The 18,754-nt window shown below is 45.8% G+C and overlaps 1 protein-coding gene across 1 annotated transcript; it reads left to right on the top strand.

Moving 5' to 3' along the window:
- The first annotated feature begins 2,751 nt into the window (after positions 1-2,751).
- On the top strand, positions 2,752-10,670 carry LOC123042077 (uncharacterized). Its single transcript, XM_044464598.1, has 11 exons — positions 2,752-3,060; positions 3,288-3,596; positions 3,730-3,873; positions 5,993-6,073; positions 6,180-6,214; positions 6,304-6,345; positions 6,502-6,567; positions 7,049-7,120; positions 9,741-9,812; positions 10,029-10,186; positions 10,389-10,670. Exons 1-11 carry the CDS (start codon positions 2,804-2,806, stop codon positions 10,458-10,460), a joined length of 1,308 nt encoding a protein of 435 aa, XP_044320533.1. The 5' UTR covers positions 2,752-2,803; the 3' UTR covers positions 10,461-10,670.
- Positions 10,671-18,754: the final 8,084 nt, after the last annotated feature.

Genomic DNA, 18,754 nt, shown 5'->3' with positions numbered 1-18,754 from the left:
TGTAACACAGACCTCTTTGTCGCCACCACGGAACATTTTCTTACAAAGCGAACATTTTTTGAAATTCTAAACCATTTTTGGAAAAAAATGATCAATTTTTTTTTGAAATTCCAGACAATTTTTAAAAATGTGAACACATTAAATTGGTGAACAATTTATTAAAAAGTGAACAAATTTTGAAAAACATGAACCATTTTTTAAAACGTGTTTCACTTTTCAAACAGTTATTGAAAATTGTGAAAAAAATTCAAAAGTCTGAACAAATTTTAAAAACATGAACAAAATATTATTCAGAACATTTTTTAAATGTGAACGAAATTTTCGAATTTTTCTAAACAGCAAAAGAAAAATCAAAAAACTGAAATATTTGAATTTATGAAAGGCACAAAAAATAGAAAAGGAAATTGGAAAAGTGAAAAACAAAGAATAAGAACAAATGAAACATGAAAACCTGAGAAAACCAAAAAAAACAATAGAAAAACAAACTAGACAAAACTCCGGTTCAGGAACCTTCTAGAGGTTCCCAAAACTAGTAGAAAAAAACTGTAGAGAAAATACAAACGCTAGCTAATGGGCCAGCCCACTCCGTCGCTCGCTTGCATATCTGTGTGCGAAGCCTCGACATTTATGACGCATTGAGCGTCCTATAGGGTTTTCCGTCTCGCTCCTCCGCCTGTGTCCGGGCTGTGAAATTCCAAATATCCGAACCGAACTGACCCGATTCGATAATTCACGTCCCCGACACGAAGTAAAATGGGTCTATACTAGTCCAACTTCCGCATCCAGTCGCTGTCCATATGGACATATCATTTCCTCCCTATCGGCCCCATCCCAAGCCCAACCCCCAGATCGCCAGCGCTGCCAGCGTTGTCCTCATGGATTCCTTCGCTGCCGAGAAGCCCACATGCTCGGCAGAGCATCCCTGCGTGGCGTGGCTCCGGCATCGGGGACTCCTCGCCTTCCTCTTGGATCAAGGCCTCCACGACTCTATGCTGAGTAATCAAGCGACCGACCTCTCAATAGGCAGCTAAATCCTTCCTTCCTTGGTTCCTAACGTCAACCTAACGTATGTAATCCCGTGAACTTGCGCGTGCAGGGTGACGCGGAAGACCGGCGTGCACATGAGCCTGTGCCACCCGCGCGGGTTCGCGGAGCGAGGCCGCTGGGCGGACACCATCGCCTACCTAGAGCTCCACCTGCCGCCGCCCCGCCAGCAGAGCTCCAACGCAGACCAAAGTTTATTATTGTATATGTTAATATTTTTGTCTATAGACTTTGTCAAAGTTTATAAAATTTGACTTTGACTAAAACTAATATGCAAAGTAAATAAAAACAAAAAAAGTATTTTAGCCTTTTTCGGGTTTTACACTAGACCTTCGGGCTTCTCGGGATCGAGCCGTTAGGCGATGCCCATGCCTAATTTGACGTCTACTGGTAGCCCAATTGATCCAACCAACCAACGGTGGCCCAACTCAGCGAGAGAGGGAATTCCCTAGCGGACGCTCACTGCGTCGAACTGTCAGGGGTTCGCATAGGGAAATCGACCGATCGATCCGCTTGGGTCGGCCCATTTAAATCCTTTCAGCGATCCTGGTTGTGCAAACCTTCTAGAGGTTTCTGGTCGGGTTTTTTCTGTTTTTGGGAAAAGGTTCCTGAACCGGTTTCTCTTTTTTTTCTTTAATTTTTCCCTTTCTTATTTTTTTTATTTCCTTTTTGTTTTTCCTATTTATTTTGTTCGAAACTTTTAAATATTTCTTCTGAGTTTCAAAATTTGTTCACAATTTTCAGAAAATGTTCATGTTTCAAAAATATTCAGGAATTTGCAAAAATGTTCTTGTTTTTGAAATTTTGTTCCCAAGTTCAAAAAATGTTGGTGTTTCAAAAAGTTCAGAAACTTCAAAAAATGTTCCTGTTTTCAAAATATCTTTACAAATAATTATATTTCTCTTTCAAAATATATCCAGGAATTTCAAATTATGTTCTCCTTTCAAAATTTGTTCACAATTTTTCTAAAAAATGTTCACGGTTTCAACATTTTATTCGCAATATCAAAGAATCTTCACATGTTTCATATTTTGTTTGCATTTCCAAAAAAAAATTAGAAATATGAATTTTGTTCGCATTTAAAAAAAATGTCATAAATTTATGTTCTGAATTTGAAAAAGGTTATTTATTTCCATGTTTTGGTCCAAAATTATTCGTGATCTCAGAAAATATTCAGGAATTTCAAAAATCGTTTGCATTTTTCGTAATATGTTTATTTTTTCAGAAAATGTTCAATTTTTTTAAGAAATGCTTGCATTTAGGAAACTGTTTGGGATTTTCTAAAATTATTCCTGGTTTTTGAAAAAAAATAGGAATGAAATGAATTGTACACTTTTCGAAAGAAGTTTGGAATATAAAAAAAATTGCGGCATTTCAAAACAGTTCGCAATTCCAAGGAATGTCCCTAAAATGTATTCCCAAATCTCAACCCCCCGCTCTGTGTTATGACTTATGATAGGATGTTGCGCCTATTATGACAAGCGGCTGATGTTTGTTGGATTGGCTAACAGGTCATGGCGAGGTCTCTAGATCGAATCCTGCAAGTTGCGGTTTTTGTTTTTCATTTTGTTGTGTCGACGTCGGTGGGCCGGCCCAGGCGGAGGGCTGTCTGTGCGAACCCCTTCCATTTTGCCGCAGAATGCGGCAGATAGGATGTCCCGCGAGAGAGAGCGACTAGGGTTTAGTATTCCCCGAAATTTCGTATTCCCCTCGCCGCTCTCTCCCCCAAACTGTGCCCTATCCATCCCAATCACCAGCGATGATGAATGTCTCCTGCGTGTTCTCCGGCGAGGTTGAGGGCGAGGCCGGCGACAAGAGCTCCGGCACGGCGGACCAAAAAAACGCCTCCGGCGAGGGGAATGGCGTGACCGCCTACAAGTTCTCCAGCCTGCCAGAGTATCCGCGCGTGGCGCGCCTTCGTCATCGGCGCCTCATGGGCTACCTCTGGTGCCAAGGCTTCGACGACTCCTACAACGAGTACACGCATCATCTTCATAAACGCTTCTCTTCAAAAGGGTAAACCAATATCTTTCCTAAGGCCCCGTTTGGATTAGCGTTTTCTTTGTAATACACCTGTAAAAGAAATACACGTCTCCACCGGTCGGTTTCATTTCCAGCCGGAAAACAGTCATGCCCAGTAAAATACACTTGTAAATCTTACACCTCTGTATTGAATTACACCTATACCAAGCGCGCCCTAAGTCCTAACGTACCGCTCGATCTATGCACTGGATGCCATGCAGGCTCATGAACAAGACGCGCGCGTACATGGACCTGCCGCACCTGCGCGGCCTCATCGAGGTCGGCCGGTGGGCCGACGCCGTCGAGTACGTAAACAGGTTCCTGCCGCCGGCCACCACCTGTCACAAGAGCTTTGACGCCATTGTCTTCCGTCACTTCCTTATGATGCTCCACGGGTTCGCCGACGCCGCCGCCGGCAAAGACAGGTTGCTGCCCAAGCACTACCTTCAACTGAACCACAAAAGAACCGTCAGCCACGCCGAACTGAGGCTCCGCTCCATCAATTTCAGCATGTCTGTCGACCGTTTCAGGTATCTATCTCTCCCGATGATCCACCAATTTCAGCATCGAGGAGCACGCATTCTAGTATTTCAGAATTAGGATATATAGATTCGTGCAGAGTCATAATCTCACACACGTGCGTGTGCGTATGTACCAACGCAGGGCCAGCATGAACTGGCAGAGAATGCAGATAAAGGCATCGTCTCTTGTCTACACGCTGGCTCATCGCGTTCCAGAGCTGCGAGGCTGCTTCTCGCTGCCGACCACCGGCTTCAACCCGCGCCATGTACTTCCCATTGCTTCCGGGTACGTACGTAACCCCATGCATCATCCAAACTTTATCCTGCTAGCTCCTCCATCACCTACCACTACTTTGTAGTCTAATATGTAAACATTTCAGTGATCTGAATAATCTTGGTTATTGATATGTATCTTTTTCCTCGGAAGAAATCAAGCAATGGTCTTCTAGTGATGATGATTTCCTTTTTCTCTGTTCTGTTTGCTCATGAAACTCTTCTTGCTTCTACCTGTGCATTGATATAAAATCAGAATGGCGTACAATACAATAGCTGGCAACAAATTGAACTCTTGTGCTTGTGTCATTCGTGGGTTGGACATTGTTCGCTTCTTGATTCATCAATTAAATCCACACCAACTGTGACAAGTACAAACCAATTAGTTAATCACCTGTTCAGTTATCGTTGTTTTTAGGGAAAAGTATATTTTTTATCCCTGAACTCTTTTCAAAGTATAGAAATGGCCCCTCAACTTTAAAACCGGCAAACATTGGTCCCTCAACTTTTTAAACCGGATTTGTTTAGTCCCCTCACTCAACAAAAGTGGTTTTTATGATGACTTGGCATAGTTTTGACCAGTCTTCGCCCATGTGGCAATTTTTTTCTTCCTTCACATTTTAACTCTGTTGGGCATTTGGTCGAGCGGTTGGCGCGCGCCGAGCAAGAGGAGCAGAGGTGTGTGGCTCACGGGACCAGCAGGGCCGACTGGACGAGGTGGGATTGTGCTCACGGGTAGCAGCGGCGTGGGCGCGTGGCGGCTTGGCCTTGGCGGCGAGCCTGTAGCACCATGGATGCATTGCCGAGCAGCTCCCAGGTCGTGCACTGCATGTAGGCGGCAAAGTGCCAAGGTCGGAGGTCGTCCGTGTTGTATCTTGCACACCAGGACGCCCGGCTCGAAAGGCATCCCCTCGGTCGGGCGGACCACGTCAAACCTGTGTCGTCACGCTCCTGCTGCGCGGACACGGCGACCACGCTGGGTACACCCGGCGAACCGACGGTCCGATGCAAGTTCTGGCAAAGGCTCGCCGTGCGCGACCAGTGCCTCGTACTCAAGCTCTACAAGAGGATGATGCTGGGGCGGTCAAGCTCGTCGACGTCGGTGACGAACATGACCTGGGCGCCTGAACCGGCGAGGAGATGTTTAGCGTCGCTGGCAAGGCGCACGTACTTGTGGATGCTCGCACAAGGTCCTGAACTCCCGATCGTATTCGCAGGTGAATGCAAGCTCTGCCGAAAGACAATACGCATGTACAGACCTGCTAGATCCATTCCCTCATGAAAAAGCACACACCTACACACAAGTAGTACCGACGTCGCCATGTCCGAACCGGCAAAACTAACCTAATCGTGATTAACCTAATCATGGGCATTTTCAGCTGCCGACGGCATGGGCACGATTCGATATGCAGATCAGGTGCGAGATTGATGAGTTGTTGTCTGACGTAGTGCGAAGTGGACGCGGCCGGCGAGAAACGCTGCAGAGGCCGTCGACGATGGTGAAAAGTGAAAACTCCTGCTCACTGAGCGTGCCATCGCCGTGCCAGAGTTCCTCAGCCACCTGCACCCTCTGCGTGCGCCGCCCAAGCCACATAAGCTCAACACCTCCCTCCTCCTCCTACTGCTCGGCGGGTGCCAGCTATTTGACGAAGAAGCTTGCCACGTGGGTGAAAACCGGTCAAAAACATGCCAAGTCAGCACAAAACCGCTTTTGTTGAGTTTAAGGGACTAAACTAATCCGGTATGAGAAGTTGAGGGACCAATGTTTGCCGGTTTTGAAGTTGGGGGACCATTTCTATACTTTGGAAAGAATTCGGGGATGAAAAATATACTTTTCCCTTGTTTTTATATTGTTCTTGCGTGGTTCTGAGTGGGCGATTGAGAAAGAATGAGATAAGGAAGAAGGTGTGTGTGTGTGTGTTTTGCAAAATATGATATGATGAAGGGGAAGTAGTTGAGTATTTTTTAATGCAATAGAACCAGAAAATGAAGGGGTATGTTAAGACTTAGATGTCCATTTACTTGTGAAGTTGCTTGTCTGAGCTACTCGATCCAGTGCAGTGTATCACATGATTCCCGGTTTCAGTAGTCATAATTCTCAGTTTCCTTACTGTATTTGATCTCTCTGCTAGTTTGAGGAGTCAGAGGCGTTATGTGAAGCAGAAAAATACAGGATCAGAAAAACAAAAGGCTGTCATCAGGGCCTTGAAGAGGTAATTGTACATCTTCACTAACCTGAACTACTAGACCTTTCCTCAATCCCACTCTTACTGGTTCTTGCTCACTTCTGAACATATCCACATTGCTTTCTTTTTACAGACAGTGTCGACGTCGTCATATGACTTCAAAAATTGGTATGTTAACCCCTGTACTTGCAAAGATCATATATACGATTAAGCACATCTGTGATAGTCATTAACTATGTGTTCCAATCAATGGGCAGAGTCGGTTGACGAAGCAAAGGAATTGCTGTCGGATCTCCTTGGTAAACACCAGCGTCTCTTCATGGTCTTTTGTTCATTATTAGGACCTTGTAGCTCAAAAGCTTCAGAATAGAAGAGACCTGATCTACTTATATTGTCCCGCTGTTTGAAGAAATCTACTTATATGGGAACTGATGAAATTTTGGGATTACCTTCAGATGCAACTATACGATCTGGCGTACAAAAGTCATCCTCTGATATGAGCCATCCACTTGAAAATGAAGGTAAAACCTTGCTTGTGTTTTGTTCACCCGTAACAAACTTCATGGTCAAACTTGTGGTTTATATTTTACCTTCTAATATCATAAAATTGATTGAGGTTTGGGCGTGCTGTTGGATTTTGGTCTGAATCAGTGCTGTTTGAATTTCGAAGTAATAATTCTGCGCTACATATTATAGCAGCAAAGTTCATGGTCAAATATTTGATTTAATGTTATGGCCCTTGCTAATAATATACCAAATGCATGTACATGCCATGGACGCCTTCTGGCACGCACTGATAATGCCTTTCCATGCTTTTGATTCCTATATGCACATTGTGACCTCCTTTTTTGTGCAATATGTCTTTACAAGATCAATCATGGAAAATGTCTTGCTCTTATGTTCCATTATTGATGTGTTGGTTGCTTCACATCTAGTGGCTTTTAGTTATGAACTCGAGTTCATAATTGCAGGCACTGTTACTGACTCCCAAACTCGATGCAGGTGCTCAATTCTTCCAACCCATGTCTGGTACCTTGACAGAAGCTAAAACCTCTGGGCCATTGACAACTGCAGGTAAATTAGTTAATCTGTGGATGCACCTGCCGTGGATGCCTTGTGGGCCGCCTATCTGCTGATATTGCCCTTCCATGCTTTTGATTCCTACTCCTCCGTCCGGTGAAGAGTGTACATTCGGCTTTCAAATTTGTCCACAAAAGAGTGTACTCTATCTTTCCAATGCACTTTAAAGTAGAAAAAAATGTTTCTCTCTCATCACACGGTAATCAAGACGAATAACATTCCACACATGGTCTCCTTAATTTCTACATGCACTTGGGCTGACCATAGTGGGGGTAACATAACCGGTAACATGCACTTGGGACTAGCAAATATGCTTATGTGGCACACAATTAAAGAAGAGAGAGAGGGTTAGAGTAACATAGGTAGATACTGTATCATGTTAAATGCTATGCTACTTTGTGTCATGCATGGCAATAAATATGGTCATCTATTTTATTTTTTTTGAAGGTCACCGGGGGAGGGCAAAGCCCTCCACCTGAATTGTATTCATTTTTGCCTATAGACTTTGCAGCCCAATACAAGATAGGGTTTAAGTGAACCAGAAGAACAGGGGGGCACAAGAAGAGAGATAAAGTGAAAAAACACATGGTGAAGGGTGGGGGGGGGGGGGTGGGGCACCCCCGAGCACTCGACTGCAACAGTCAGCCGAGACCATACCAAGACACTGTACCATCGACGCAATCGAAAGGCACCGGCCAACCAGGACCGCACAACGCCGCGACACCACCGATGCCATGGGGTACAGACTGCACAACGCCGCGACACCACATGTGTCATGGGGTACAAAATGCACAATGCCGCGACAACACCATGTCATGGGGTACAGACTGCACAACGCCGCGACACCACCAGTGTCATGGGGTACAGTCAAAAGGTCACGCCAGGCCGAGACGGCGCCACGGCACCTATGTATCGTCGGCGTAGTCAAAGGACATCACCAAGCAGAGAACACCCCAGAGTACACCCAGGCCATCGCGATGAACCGGGGGATGAAGACAACGCCATCAAGATGGAAACGACGTGAAGCGCCGCCGCTGTCTCGGCCAGCAGCAGCCGGCCGACCATGGATTTCTCCCATCCCCGGTCACATCTTCACGCAAAAAGCATCGCAGAGCAGCCGCCAACAGCATCGGGCAGCGCAGGAACGGGCGGCCCCAGATCCAGGTGAATCCAACCGGCAGAGCGACGCCAAGGGCACCAGTGAAGACCACCGGTGAGGCGCCCCCAGCAGGAAAAGCCACGAGCAGTGGCAGCCCACCGAGGGAGAAATGGGAGGTGGAGGGCTCCATGGCAGGAGCCACGACGCCACCTTCGTTGGCGAGCGCAAGCAGAAGCACGACGACGATAGAACAGGGGGTGGCGGAGGAGGAAGACGCGGAGCACTGCAGTAGACGGTGACGAGTGGTTGAGGGCGGAAGGCGTCGCAGGCCGGCGAGAAGACGCCGAGCAGGAGGATGGAGGGCGCAGTTCCTAGCCACGAGGCAACGGCGGATGCAGCCTCCGCCGACAAACCAGGGGCCGCTGCGGTGCCCCCAGCGGGTAAAGCCACGAACAGCGGCAACCCACCGGGGGAACTGGGAGGTGGAGGGCTCCAGAGTCGCAGGAGCCACGACGCCGACTTCGTTGGCGAGCACAGCGAAGAAGCACGACGACGACGGAGCAGGGGGCGCTGGAGGTGGGAGACGTGGCGGCAGAACCGCAGTCGGCGACGGCGAGTGGTTGAGGGCGGGAGGAGGCGGAGCCCAACCCAAGGACGCGGAGCAAGGGGCGGGGCGCAGCACCAGGAGCAGCAGGACTCCGCCGATGCAGCCACGAATCGGCCACCATGGGGGAGGAGCTTCGCCAGATTGGATCTGGGCGGGCTGGGCCGAGTGTGCGGGGAAGACATCAGGGTGCCGCCGCCGTCCCGGAACCGGCCAGGGTGGGGACAAGCGCCGTCGGAGTGGACGAGGGAGGGGGCGCTGGAGAGGGGGGCGCGGTGGTGGAGCGGCTCCGGCCAGATCGAGGGTTGGGGGAGGGGTTCTGGCACGGAGATTGGAATGAGACCGCCCCGCCGCCACCTTCCCTGGGCGCGGCGCGGCTTCGCGCGGCCGGCCCTCCGGCGACGGCGTTGCGGGGAGCGGCGGCGCTGGTTCCCCCCGTGTCGCCAGACGCGGGCGACGCGGGGGTCGCTTGCAATATGGTCATCTATGATATTACTTTATGTTACTATGCACTATGGAGGTAGTATCATATACTAGTATCATATGATACTCCCCATTATGAGTAGCCTTAGGGGTTGGGTAATTAAAGAGGAGTGAGATGGTGGCTTGCACCTTTCTAATGCATTTTTTACTTCACTCCATAATTTGTCCTAAAATTTCTATACGTACGCTTTTCACCGGAGGGGGTATGCACATTGTGGTCTCCTTTTGTGTAAGATGCCTTTAGAAGGTCTATCGTGGAAATGTCTTGCTCGTCCTCTGTTCTGTCATTCTTGTGGTGGTTGCTTCACATCAAGCAGCTTTTATCTTTGCATGATAACTTAAAATTGCAGCTGCCATTTCAAACTGCTCAACTTGTCGTGTTAATTCATAACTGCAGTCGCTGTTTCTAACTCCCAAACTCATCGCAGGTGCTCAATTCCTTCAGCCCATCCCAGGCACCTTCACAGAAGCTAAAACTTCTGGGCCATCGACAAATGCAGGTAAGTTAGTTGAACCTCTGCTTGGTTGATCTCTTGTAGTGTTAGTTCTTACTAACACTACCGCAAGCGACCATTCTTACAAGAAGAAAAAAAACATTGATCGTATCATGAAATAGTCAAAATAAACGTTCACCTTTGGTCCTGAAACATTCGCTGTTAAGAGACATTGTCATGTTATGTTGTCATAATACTTAAACAATCTTTATTCTGGTGCAGGCACGAGTAAGCATGAGGGCGAAGCAGGTTGTCACAGCATTACTGCTTGCCAGGATTCAGATGGGAGAAAGAATTCAAGGGATGAACTTGCAACGGCTGAGCAAGACCGTGATTCAAAACGGCAACGGTCAAATGGGGCACCTGGTGAAGCAACACTGGTAAGAATCAAGACAAAGAGCTCAGTGAACAGTACACTGGGCTTAGTGGGTTTCCTTTTACGAATATATAGATTCATTTAACTGGCAAAATCCATCCTGAAGCCTGAAGGCATCTGGTGCTGTACGAATCGCCCTGAAGCCTGAAGTTACTGTCTCGGATGATGTTCATTAACAGACGCGGTGCTTGTCTTTGCGCGTGTAGGTCATGCCAGGGTATTGTGCTGTGGAGAATTTGAGCGCCAAGCCGAGTGGTGGAGAGGCGGCCGCTCTATGAAGTACCCATTCTGCTGGAGCGTTTGGCTATCTTGTTTTGCTGATCGTTTTACCTGCTGCTTGAGGCCTGCGAGTCACCTGGAACTTATGACGATGTTTCTTTATGATGCAACTCTGTTACCAACTACTAGTGCTTGTGTTGGGACTAGTTTCGATCACTTATACCACTAAAGTATGTAAGCTGCTCAGTAATGGGTGATGCTATGGTACTGTAATGATGAGGATTTATTGCTGCTGGATGGGAAGATCTGTGTTGCGTCCCAGGTTCCTGTTGTTGCTAGTCCGCTCTTTAGATTTTGGTTAGCTACTTCTCTTGGATTTTTTATTTTTTTTGCGGGGACTCTTGGATTTCTTCTAGTAATGGAAATCAGGGGATCTTTTACTAAAAATACTCCCTCCGTTCCTAAATACAAGCCTTTCTAGAGATTTCAATATGGACTATATATGGAGCAAAATGAGTGAATCTATGTACATTCTAAACGACGTCTATATCCGTGTGTAGTCCATCTTAAAATCTCTAGAAAGAGTTGTATTTAGAAAGTGAGGGAGTAGAATGTAAGCTGCCGAGTGAGTGTGTTTGTTTGTTTGTTATTTGGGTGATGCTCTGCACCGGGTTGACTGGCGCAGTGTACGGCCGGTCGCCCCAGGATCTGCTCTCGCGTTGAGTCCGTCGTCTTTCTCGCCCACAGGGAAAAATCCACTCCACCTCCTCCTGTGCGCAGCTTCGTTGGTCTCGTCTTATAGTAGCAGGGTTGGCTCCGTTTGTCCTCCTACTAGTAAACATGCTCATGTGTTACAACGGTTTTCAACTATCTTGCGATGTCACCATCTTCTTTCATCCTTGTCCAACTATCATTGTGCACACGCCCTTTCATCATCATTGTTGCATGGGCTCTTCTCCGCCCAAACCGGTCATCTAGGCTTGCACGTGCCTCCTTTGTCCGCGCATGTCTCGCTACTTCATCTGTTCTTTGACTTTAAATACTCATATTAAGAGCAACTCTATCAGATTAATCAAAATTGCAGCTTCCAATTTTTATTTTGGATCACACTTGAACTTTTTAAGGCTGGAGGCAAGTGCAAATTCTCAGTAACAGACTCCATTTTTTTTCATGCAGGATTTGGATTGCTTACCACATGTCTCACATGGTTCATGCAGGACCGACTTGTTTAAATTCAGCTCACATGGATACAAAAATACTACATGTTCTCTTCTCCTGGAGGCTCGCTTAATTGAGAGCGCATCAGTTTGCAGAAAAATGACTTCAGAGTCCCTCCACTACTCAAGAACAGAAAAAAGAAGGTACTCAAACAAATGTGAGACAATCTCCAAAAATCAAATCCACAATATAAAGAGCTAACAACGTTGGCATGTTCAGAGTTTTACTAAAGACAGGTTGAAGCACGCCCAGTTTGTGTGCCCTTTCCTGCACCGACTTGTAATGATGGTGGGCGCCACCCCGGTCTCATCTAAACTTGTGCATGCACCATTCCCACATACGTAGTATGCAATTGCTCTTTTCTCATAGTGCAATTGTTCAAATCCATAGTCAGGCAATGTATAAAAGAGAAAAAACTTTGTTGGATAATGCAGTGGTGGTCGACTGCTCGTACACATATCCCACCGAGGCGGCCACCCCTGCTCCTCCATCTCTACTCGAAGTCATGGCCACGATGGCAACGTCGGCTCCCACGAAATGATTTATCATCTAATTATTTTGCCTTATAAGAAGAGAAAACATAATTATTTCTTCTAGTTACTCTTTATATGTTCATTTTTAGTTTTTATTTTCCCCATTTTTTTGTCTTATGTGTTTTGTAGATAGTACACACATTTTTAACAAATACATGAACATTTCTTAAAATGTGCAAGCAGTTCATAAAAATCTGCGTAGATTTTTTAAAACATGTGACCAGTTTTTAACACTGCATGAACAGTTTAAAAATAGGCAAAAACATTTCAAATTACATGTACATTTTCTTCTAAAAAATGATTAAACACATTTTTACATTACGCACGGACATTTTTTTCAATTGTGTGAACACTTCTTAAAAATAAGTAATACACTACAAGAAATATGTCAACTTGCGACCATCACTATTGGTCGCTGAAAGGTCATTGTTTTTCATTTGCGACCTTTTTGTGACCAAAAACAGATGGTCAAAAGCTGACGGCCGTAAACTGAAACTCACGACCTTCTCTGTGATATGTAAAAGGTCGTTGGTTCTACGACCAAATTTTTGGTCACTAGCAGTCTCCCCAGGCCATGTAGGATCCAGCGTGACAAGCTGACGTGGATAAGAATCAGCCCGGTCCAATTCGGTGTTTTACATGGGCTGAGCCCATGAATTCAGCCTTTTCAATGTATTTTTTTCCTATGCTTTTATTAGCTACATGGGCCTGGCCCAACAATTCAGCCTTATTAATTTCCTTGTGTGGCCCTATTAACAGCAGATTTTCTTTTTGATCATGTATTTTTCTGGGCCATTTCTTTGCTAGGCCTCTCATGTTTTTCCCACAAAAATAATTGTCCAATATAACTTGGGCCTAACCCAGTTCCTGAAAAATTGACCCAATCCAAAAAGAAGTTATTATGCCATTGACATTACAACACATCACACCACAAGCTATCTTGGGCCTAGCCCAGTTCTGATACATTTTCAAAGCAACGTGCAATGTTATAATATTACAACCATTCCTTCTAGCAATATATATCTTTACATCCCACGAATAGTAAGTACCAAACAAAACTATTCTACGACAAAGGAAATTAGAACAGAAATTTAGACGATAAGACATAACAGAAATTCCTATTGTCCTCCTTCAACATTTGAAAACTTCATAGACATAACAAAAGTTCCTATTGTCCTCCTCCTTCAACATTTAAAAACTTCATTCACCTGGCAGTAGATCAATCATGAGTGAGAAACTATATAGCAGCAAAAAAAATGTTCAGACGATGCAAAAAATAATAGTAATTACACATGGTATTCGGGTACAGATTCATTAGTCATTCCACATGGTATGACAGGTATAGATTCATCAACCATTAGAGTAGATAATAACATCACCGACAACAATGTTTTAGCAGTACATGTTGGTTAAACAGCAGCACATAAATAGGTGGACAACCAAGCACCCCGCTAGTAATTACAAAGCAGCCACCACAGTAGCATATAGGAGTATCATGCAAGCAAAGTGTTCGATGAATTGCAGATATAATAATACTGATGTGCACCTACATTTTCTTTCTTTTCCTGATCCAACACCAAATCACCTGATTGATGGTGAATAGTATATTGACATGTGCAACTCTTAACTTCCTATACTATTAGAAGACGTGAGAATCCATTCAAAAATATTTACAGTACACTTGAGAAACTAAATTGACCTGTAAGAATGTGTTCAATCAAAATACAGGCATGTGAAAATTCAAGACAAGTAGAACATATATACCAAACCAGACCATGATCACCATGCATTAGGATTTATGGTTCTAGCAAAACATCAAATAGATGGGGATACACGCAACGGGCATACCAGCTACTACAGTAAGAGGTTCATATGCTCCATGAACAGGAGGGAATATACAGGATGGCAGTCATGTAGTAGCTAGGGATGAGGAGGTTGAGCTTGGTCCCATTGTACCTGGATGGTAAACAAGAAAACAAGTTATGGCAGCAGAAGCATCATGATTTATCCTTTATTAGAGGGATGGTGGAAGAAGGTCCAGCTACTACAATAAGAGGTTGCCAATTGACAATAAGCTCGATTTAACAACACAAGATTTTGATACATTTATACAGTCCATAAGGTCAGCTGACTATTAAGGGCTTTCCCTTAGATTACAAACAATTATGTGTACAAGGCAATTCAACATTTAAGTTGAAGGTGTTCGGTAGCAAAACAGAACATGATATTGTTGGAAATATGCCCTCGAGGCAATAATAAAATGGTTATTATTATATTTCTTTGTTCATGATAATTGTCTGTTATTCATGCTATAATTGTGTTATCCGGAAATCGTAATACACATGTGAATACATAGACCACAACATGTCCCTAGTAAGCCTCTAGTTGACTAGCTCGTTGATCAACAGATAGTCATGGTTTCCTGACTATGGGCATTGGATGTCATTGATAACGGGATCACATCATTAGGAGAATGATGTGATGGACAAGACCAATCCTAAGCATAGCTCAAAGATCGTGTAGTTCGTTTAGCTAGAGCTTTTCCAAATGTCAAGTATCATTTCCTTAGACCATGAGATTATGCAACTTCCGGATAACGTAGGAGTGCTTTGGGTGGGCCAAACGTCACAATGTAACTGGGTGACTATAAAGGTGCACTACGGGTATATCCGAAAGTGTCTGTTGGGTTGGCACGAATCGAGACTGGGATTTGTCACTCCGTATGACGGAGAGGTATCTCTGGGCCCACTCGGTAATGCATCATCATAATGAGCTCAATGTGACCAAGTGTCTGGTCACGGGATCATGCATTACAGTATGAGTAAAGTGACTTGCCGGTAACGAGATTAAACGAGGTATTGGGATGCCGACGATCGAATCTTGGGCAAGTAATGTACCGATTGACAAAGGGAATTGTATACGGGATTGATTGAATCCTCGACACCGTGGTTCATCCGATGATATCATCGAGGAGCATGTGGTAGCCAACATGGGTATCCAGATCCCGCTGTTGGTTATTGACCGGAGAGGCGTCTTGGTCATGTCTGCATGTCTCCCAAACCCGTAGGGTCTACACACTTAAGGTTCGGTGACGCTAGGGTTGTAGAGATATTAATATGCAGTAACCCGAAAGTTGTTCGGAGTCCCGGATGAGATTTCGGATGTCACAAGGAGTTCCATAATGGTCCGGAGGTAAAGAATTGTTGGGGAATGTTGCAGAAAATAAATTTTTTCCTACGATTTCACCAAGATCCATCTATGAGTTCATATAAGCAACGAGTGATAGGAGAGAGATTGCATCTACATACCACTTGTAGATCGCGTGCGGAAGCATTCAAGAGAATGGGGATGATGGAGTCGTACGCGCCGTGATCCAAATCACCGATGACCAAGTGCCGAACGGACAACACCTCCACGTTCAACACACGTACGGAGCGGATGACGTCTCCTCCTTCTTGATCCAGAAAGGGGGAAGGAGAGGTTGAGGAAGAAGGCTCCAGCAGCAGCACGGCGGCGTGGTGTTGGTGGAGAGGCAGTACTCCGACAGGGCTTCGCCAAGCACTTAACGGAGGAGGAGAGGTGTTGGGGAGGGGAGGGGCTGTGCCTTGGATGTTGTGTGCAGCCCTCCCCTCGCCCCTCTATTTATAGGGGAAGGGGGAAGGGGGCCGGCCCCCTCTAGATTAGATCTAGAGGGGGGGGGGGCGACCAAGGGAGGGGGCTTGCCCCCCAAGCAAGGGGGGTGCCCCCACTAGGGTTTCCCCCCAAACCCTAGGCGCATGGGCCCAAGGGGGGGGCAGCCCTCCAGGGGCTGGTTCCCTGCCCCCTACGGCCCATGAGGCCCTCCGAGAGGGGTGGCCCCTCCCGGTGGACCCCGGAACCCCTCCGGTGGCCCCGGTACAATACCGATATGCCCCCGAAACTTTTCGGTGACCGTATGACAACTTCCCATATATAAATCTTCACCTCCGGACCATTCTGGAACTCCTCGTGATGTCCAGGATCTTATTCGGGACTCCGAACAACATTCGGTAATCACATACAAGTCTTCCTAATAACCCTAGCGTCACCGAACCTTAAGTGTGTAGACCCTACGGGTTCGGGAGACATGCAGGCATGACCGAGACGGCTCTCCGGTCAATAACCAACAGCGGGATCTGGATACCCATGTTGGCTCGCACATGCTCCTCGATGATCTCATCGGATGAACCACGATGTCGAGGATTCAATCAACCCCGTATACAACTCCCTTTGTCAAACGGTACGTTACTTGCCCGAGATTCGATCGTCGGTATCCCAATACCTCGTTCAGTCTCGTTACCGGCAAGTCACTTTACTCGTACCGTAATGCATGATCCCGTGACCAAACACTTGGTCACTTTGAGCTCATTATGATGATGCATTACCGAGTGGGCCCAGAGATACCTCTCCGTCATACGGAGTGACAAATCCCAGTCTCGATCCGTGTCAACCCAACAGACACTTTCGGAGATACCTGTAGTGCACCTTTATAGTCACCCAGTTACGTTGTGACGTTTGGTACACCCAAAGCACTCCTACGGTATCCGGGAGTTACATGATCTCATGGTCTAAGGAAAAGATACTTGACATTGGAAAAAGCTCTAGCAAAACGAACTATACGATTTTGTGCTATGCTTAGGATTGGGTCTTGTCCATCACATCATTCTCCTAATGATGTGATCCCGTTGTCAACGACATCCAATGTCCATAGTCAGGAAACCATGACTATCTGTTGATCAACGAGCTAGTCAACTAGAGGCTCACTAGGGACATGTTGTGTTCTAAGTATTCACACGTGTATTAGATTTCCGGATAATACAATTATAGCATGAATAAAAGACAATTATCATGAACAAAGAAATATAATAATAATACTTTTATTATTGCCTCTAGGGCATATTTCCAACAGTCTCCCACTTGCATTAGAGTCAATAATGTAGTTACATTGTGATGAATCGAACACCCACAGAGTTCTGGTGTTGATCATGTTTTGCTCGCGGAAGAGGTTTAGTCAACGGATCTGCGACATTCAGATCCGTATGTACTTTGCAAATATCTATGTCTCCATCTTGAACATTTTCACGGATGGAGTTGAAACGACGCTTGATGTGCCTGGTCTTCTTGTGAAACCTGGGCTCCTTGGCAAGGGCAATAGCTCCAGTGTTGTCACAGAAGAGTTTGATCGGCCCCGATGCATTGGGTATGACTCCTAGGTCGGTGATGAACTCCTTCACCCAAATTGCTTCATGCGCTGCCTCCGAGGCTGCCATGTACTCCGCTTCACATGTAGATCCCGCCACGACGCTCTGCTTACAGCTGCACCAGCTTACTGCCCCACCATTCAACATATACACATATTCGGTTTGTGACTTAGAGTCATCTAGATCTGTGTCGAAGCTAGCGTCGACGTAACCCTTTACGACGAGCTCTTCGTCATCTCCATAAACGAGAAACATGTCCTTTGTCCTTTTCAGGTACTTCAGGATATTCTTGACTGTTGTCCAGTGTTCCTTGCCGGGATTACTTTGGTACCTTCCTACCAAACTTATGGCAAGGTTTACATCAGGTCTGGTACACAGCATGGCATACATAATAGATCCTATGGCTGAGGCATATGGGATGATGCTCATCTCTTCTTTATCTTTTGCCGTGGTCGGGCATTGAGCCGAGCTCAATCTCACACCTTGCAATACAGGCAAGAACCCTTTCTTGGACTGATCCATTTTGAACTTCTTCAAAATCTTATCAAGGTATGTGCTTTGTGAAAGACCTATGAGGCGTCTTGATCTATCCCTATGATTTTGATGCCTAATATGTAAGCAGCTTCTCCAAGGTCCTTCATTGAAAAACACTTATTCAAGTAGGCCTTAATGTTGTGCAAAAATTCTATATCATTTCCCATCAAAAGTATGTCATCTACATATAATATGAGAAATGCTACAGAGCTCCCACTCACTGTCTTGTAAACGCAGGCTTCTCCATAAGTCTGCATAAACCCAAACGCTTTGATCATCTCATCAAAGCGAATGTTCCAACTCCGAGATGCTTGCACCAGCCCATAAATGGATCGCTGGAGCTTGCATACTTTGTTAGCATTCTTAGGATCGACAAAACCTTCCGGCTGCATCATATACATCTCTTCCTTAAGATAACCGTTAAGGAATGCCGTTTTGACGTCCATCTGCCATATCTCATAATCATAGTATGCGGCAATTGCTAACATGATTCGGACGGACTTAAGCTTCGCTACGGGAGAGAAAGTCTCATCGTAGTCAATCCCTTGAACTTGCCGATAACCCTTAGCGACAAGTCGAGCTTTATAGATGGTGACATTACCATCCGCGTCCGTCTTCTTCTTAATGATCCATTTGTTTTCTATCGCTCGCCGATCATCGGGCAAGTCAGTCAAAGTCCATACTTTGTTTTCATACATGGATTCTATCTCGGATTGCATGGCTTCTAGCCATTTGTTGGAATCTGGGCCCGCCATCGCTTCTTCATAGTTCGAAGGTTCACCGTTGTCTAACAACATGATTTCCAGGACAGGGTTGCCATACCACTCTGGTGTGGAACGTGTCCTTGTG

This window comes from Triticum aestivum, chromosome 2B (assembly GCF_018294505.1).
Source record: "Triticum aestivum cultivar Chinese Spring chromosome 2B, IWGSC CS RefSeq v2.1, whole genome shotgun sequence".
Lineage (NCBI taxonomy): Eukaryota > Viridiplantae > Streptophyta > Magnoliopsida > Poales > Poaceae > Triticum > Triticum aestivum.
This window is presented reverse-complemented; position numbering and strand designations above follow the sequence as displayed.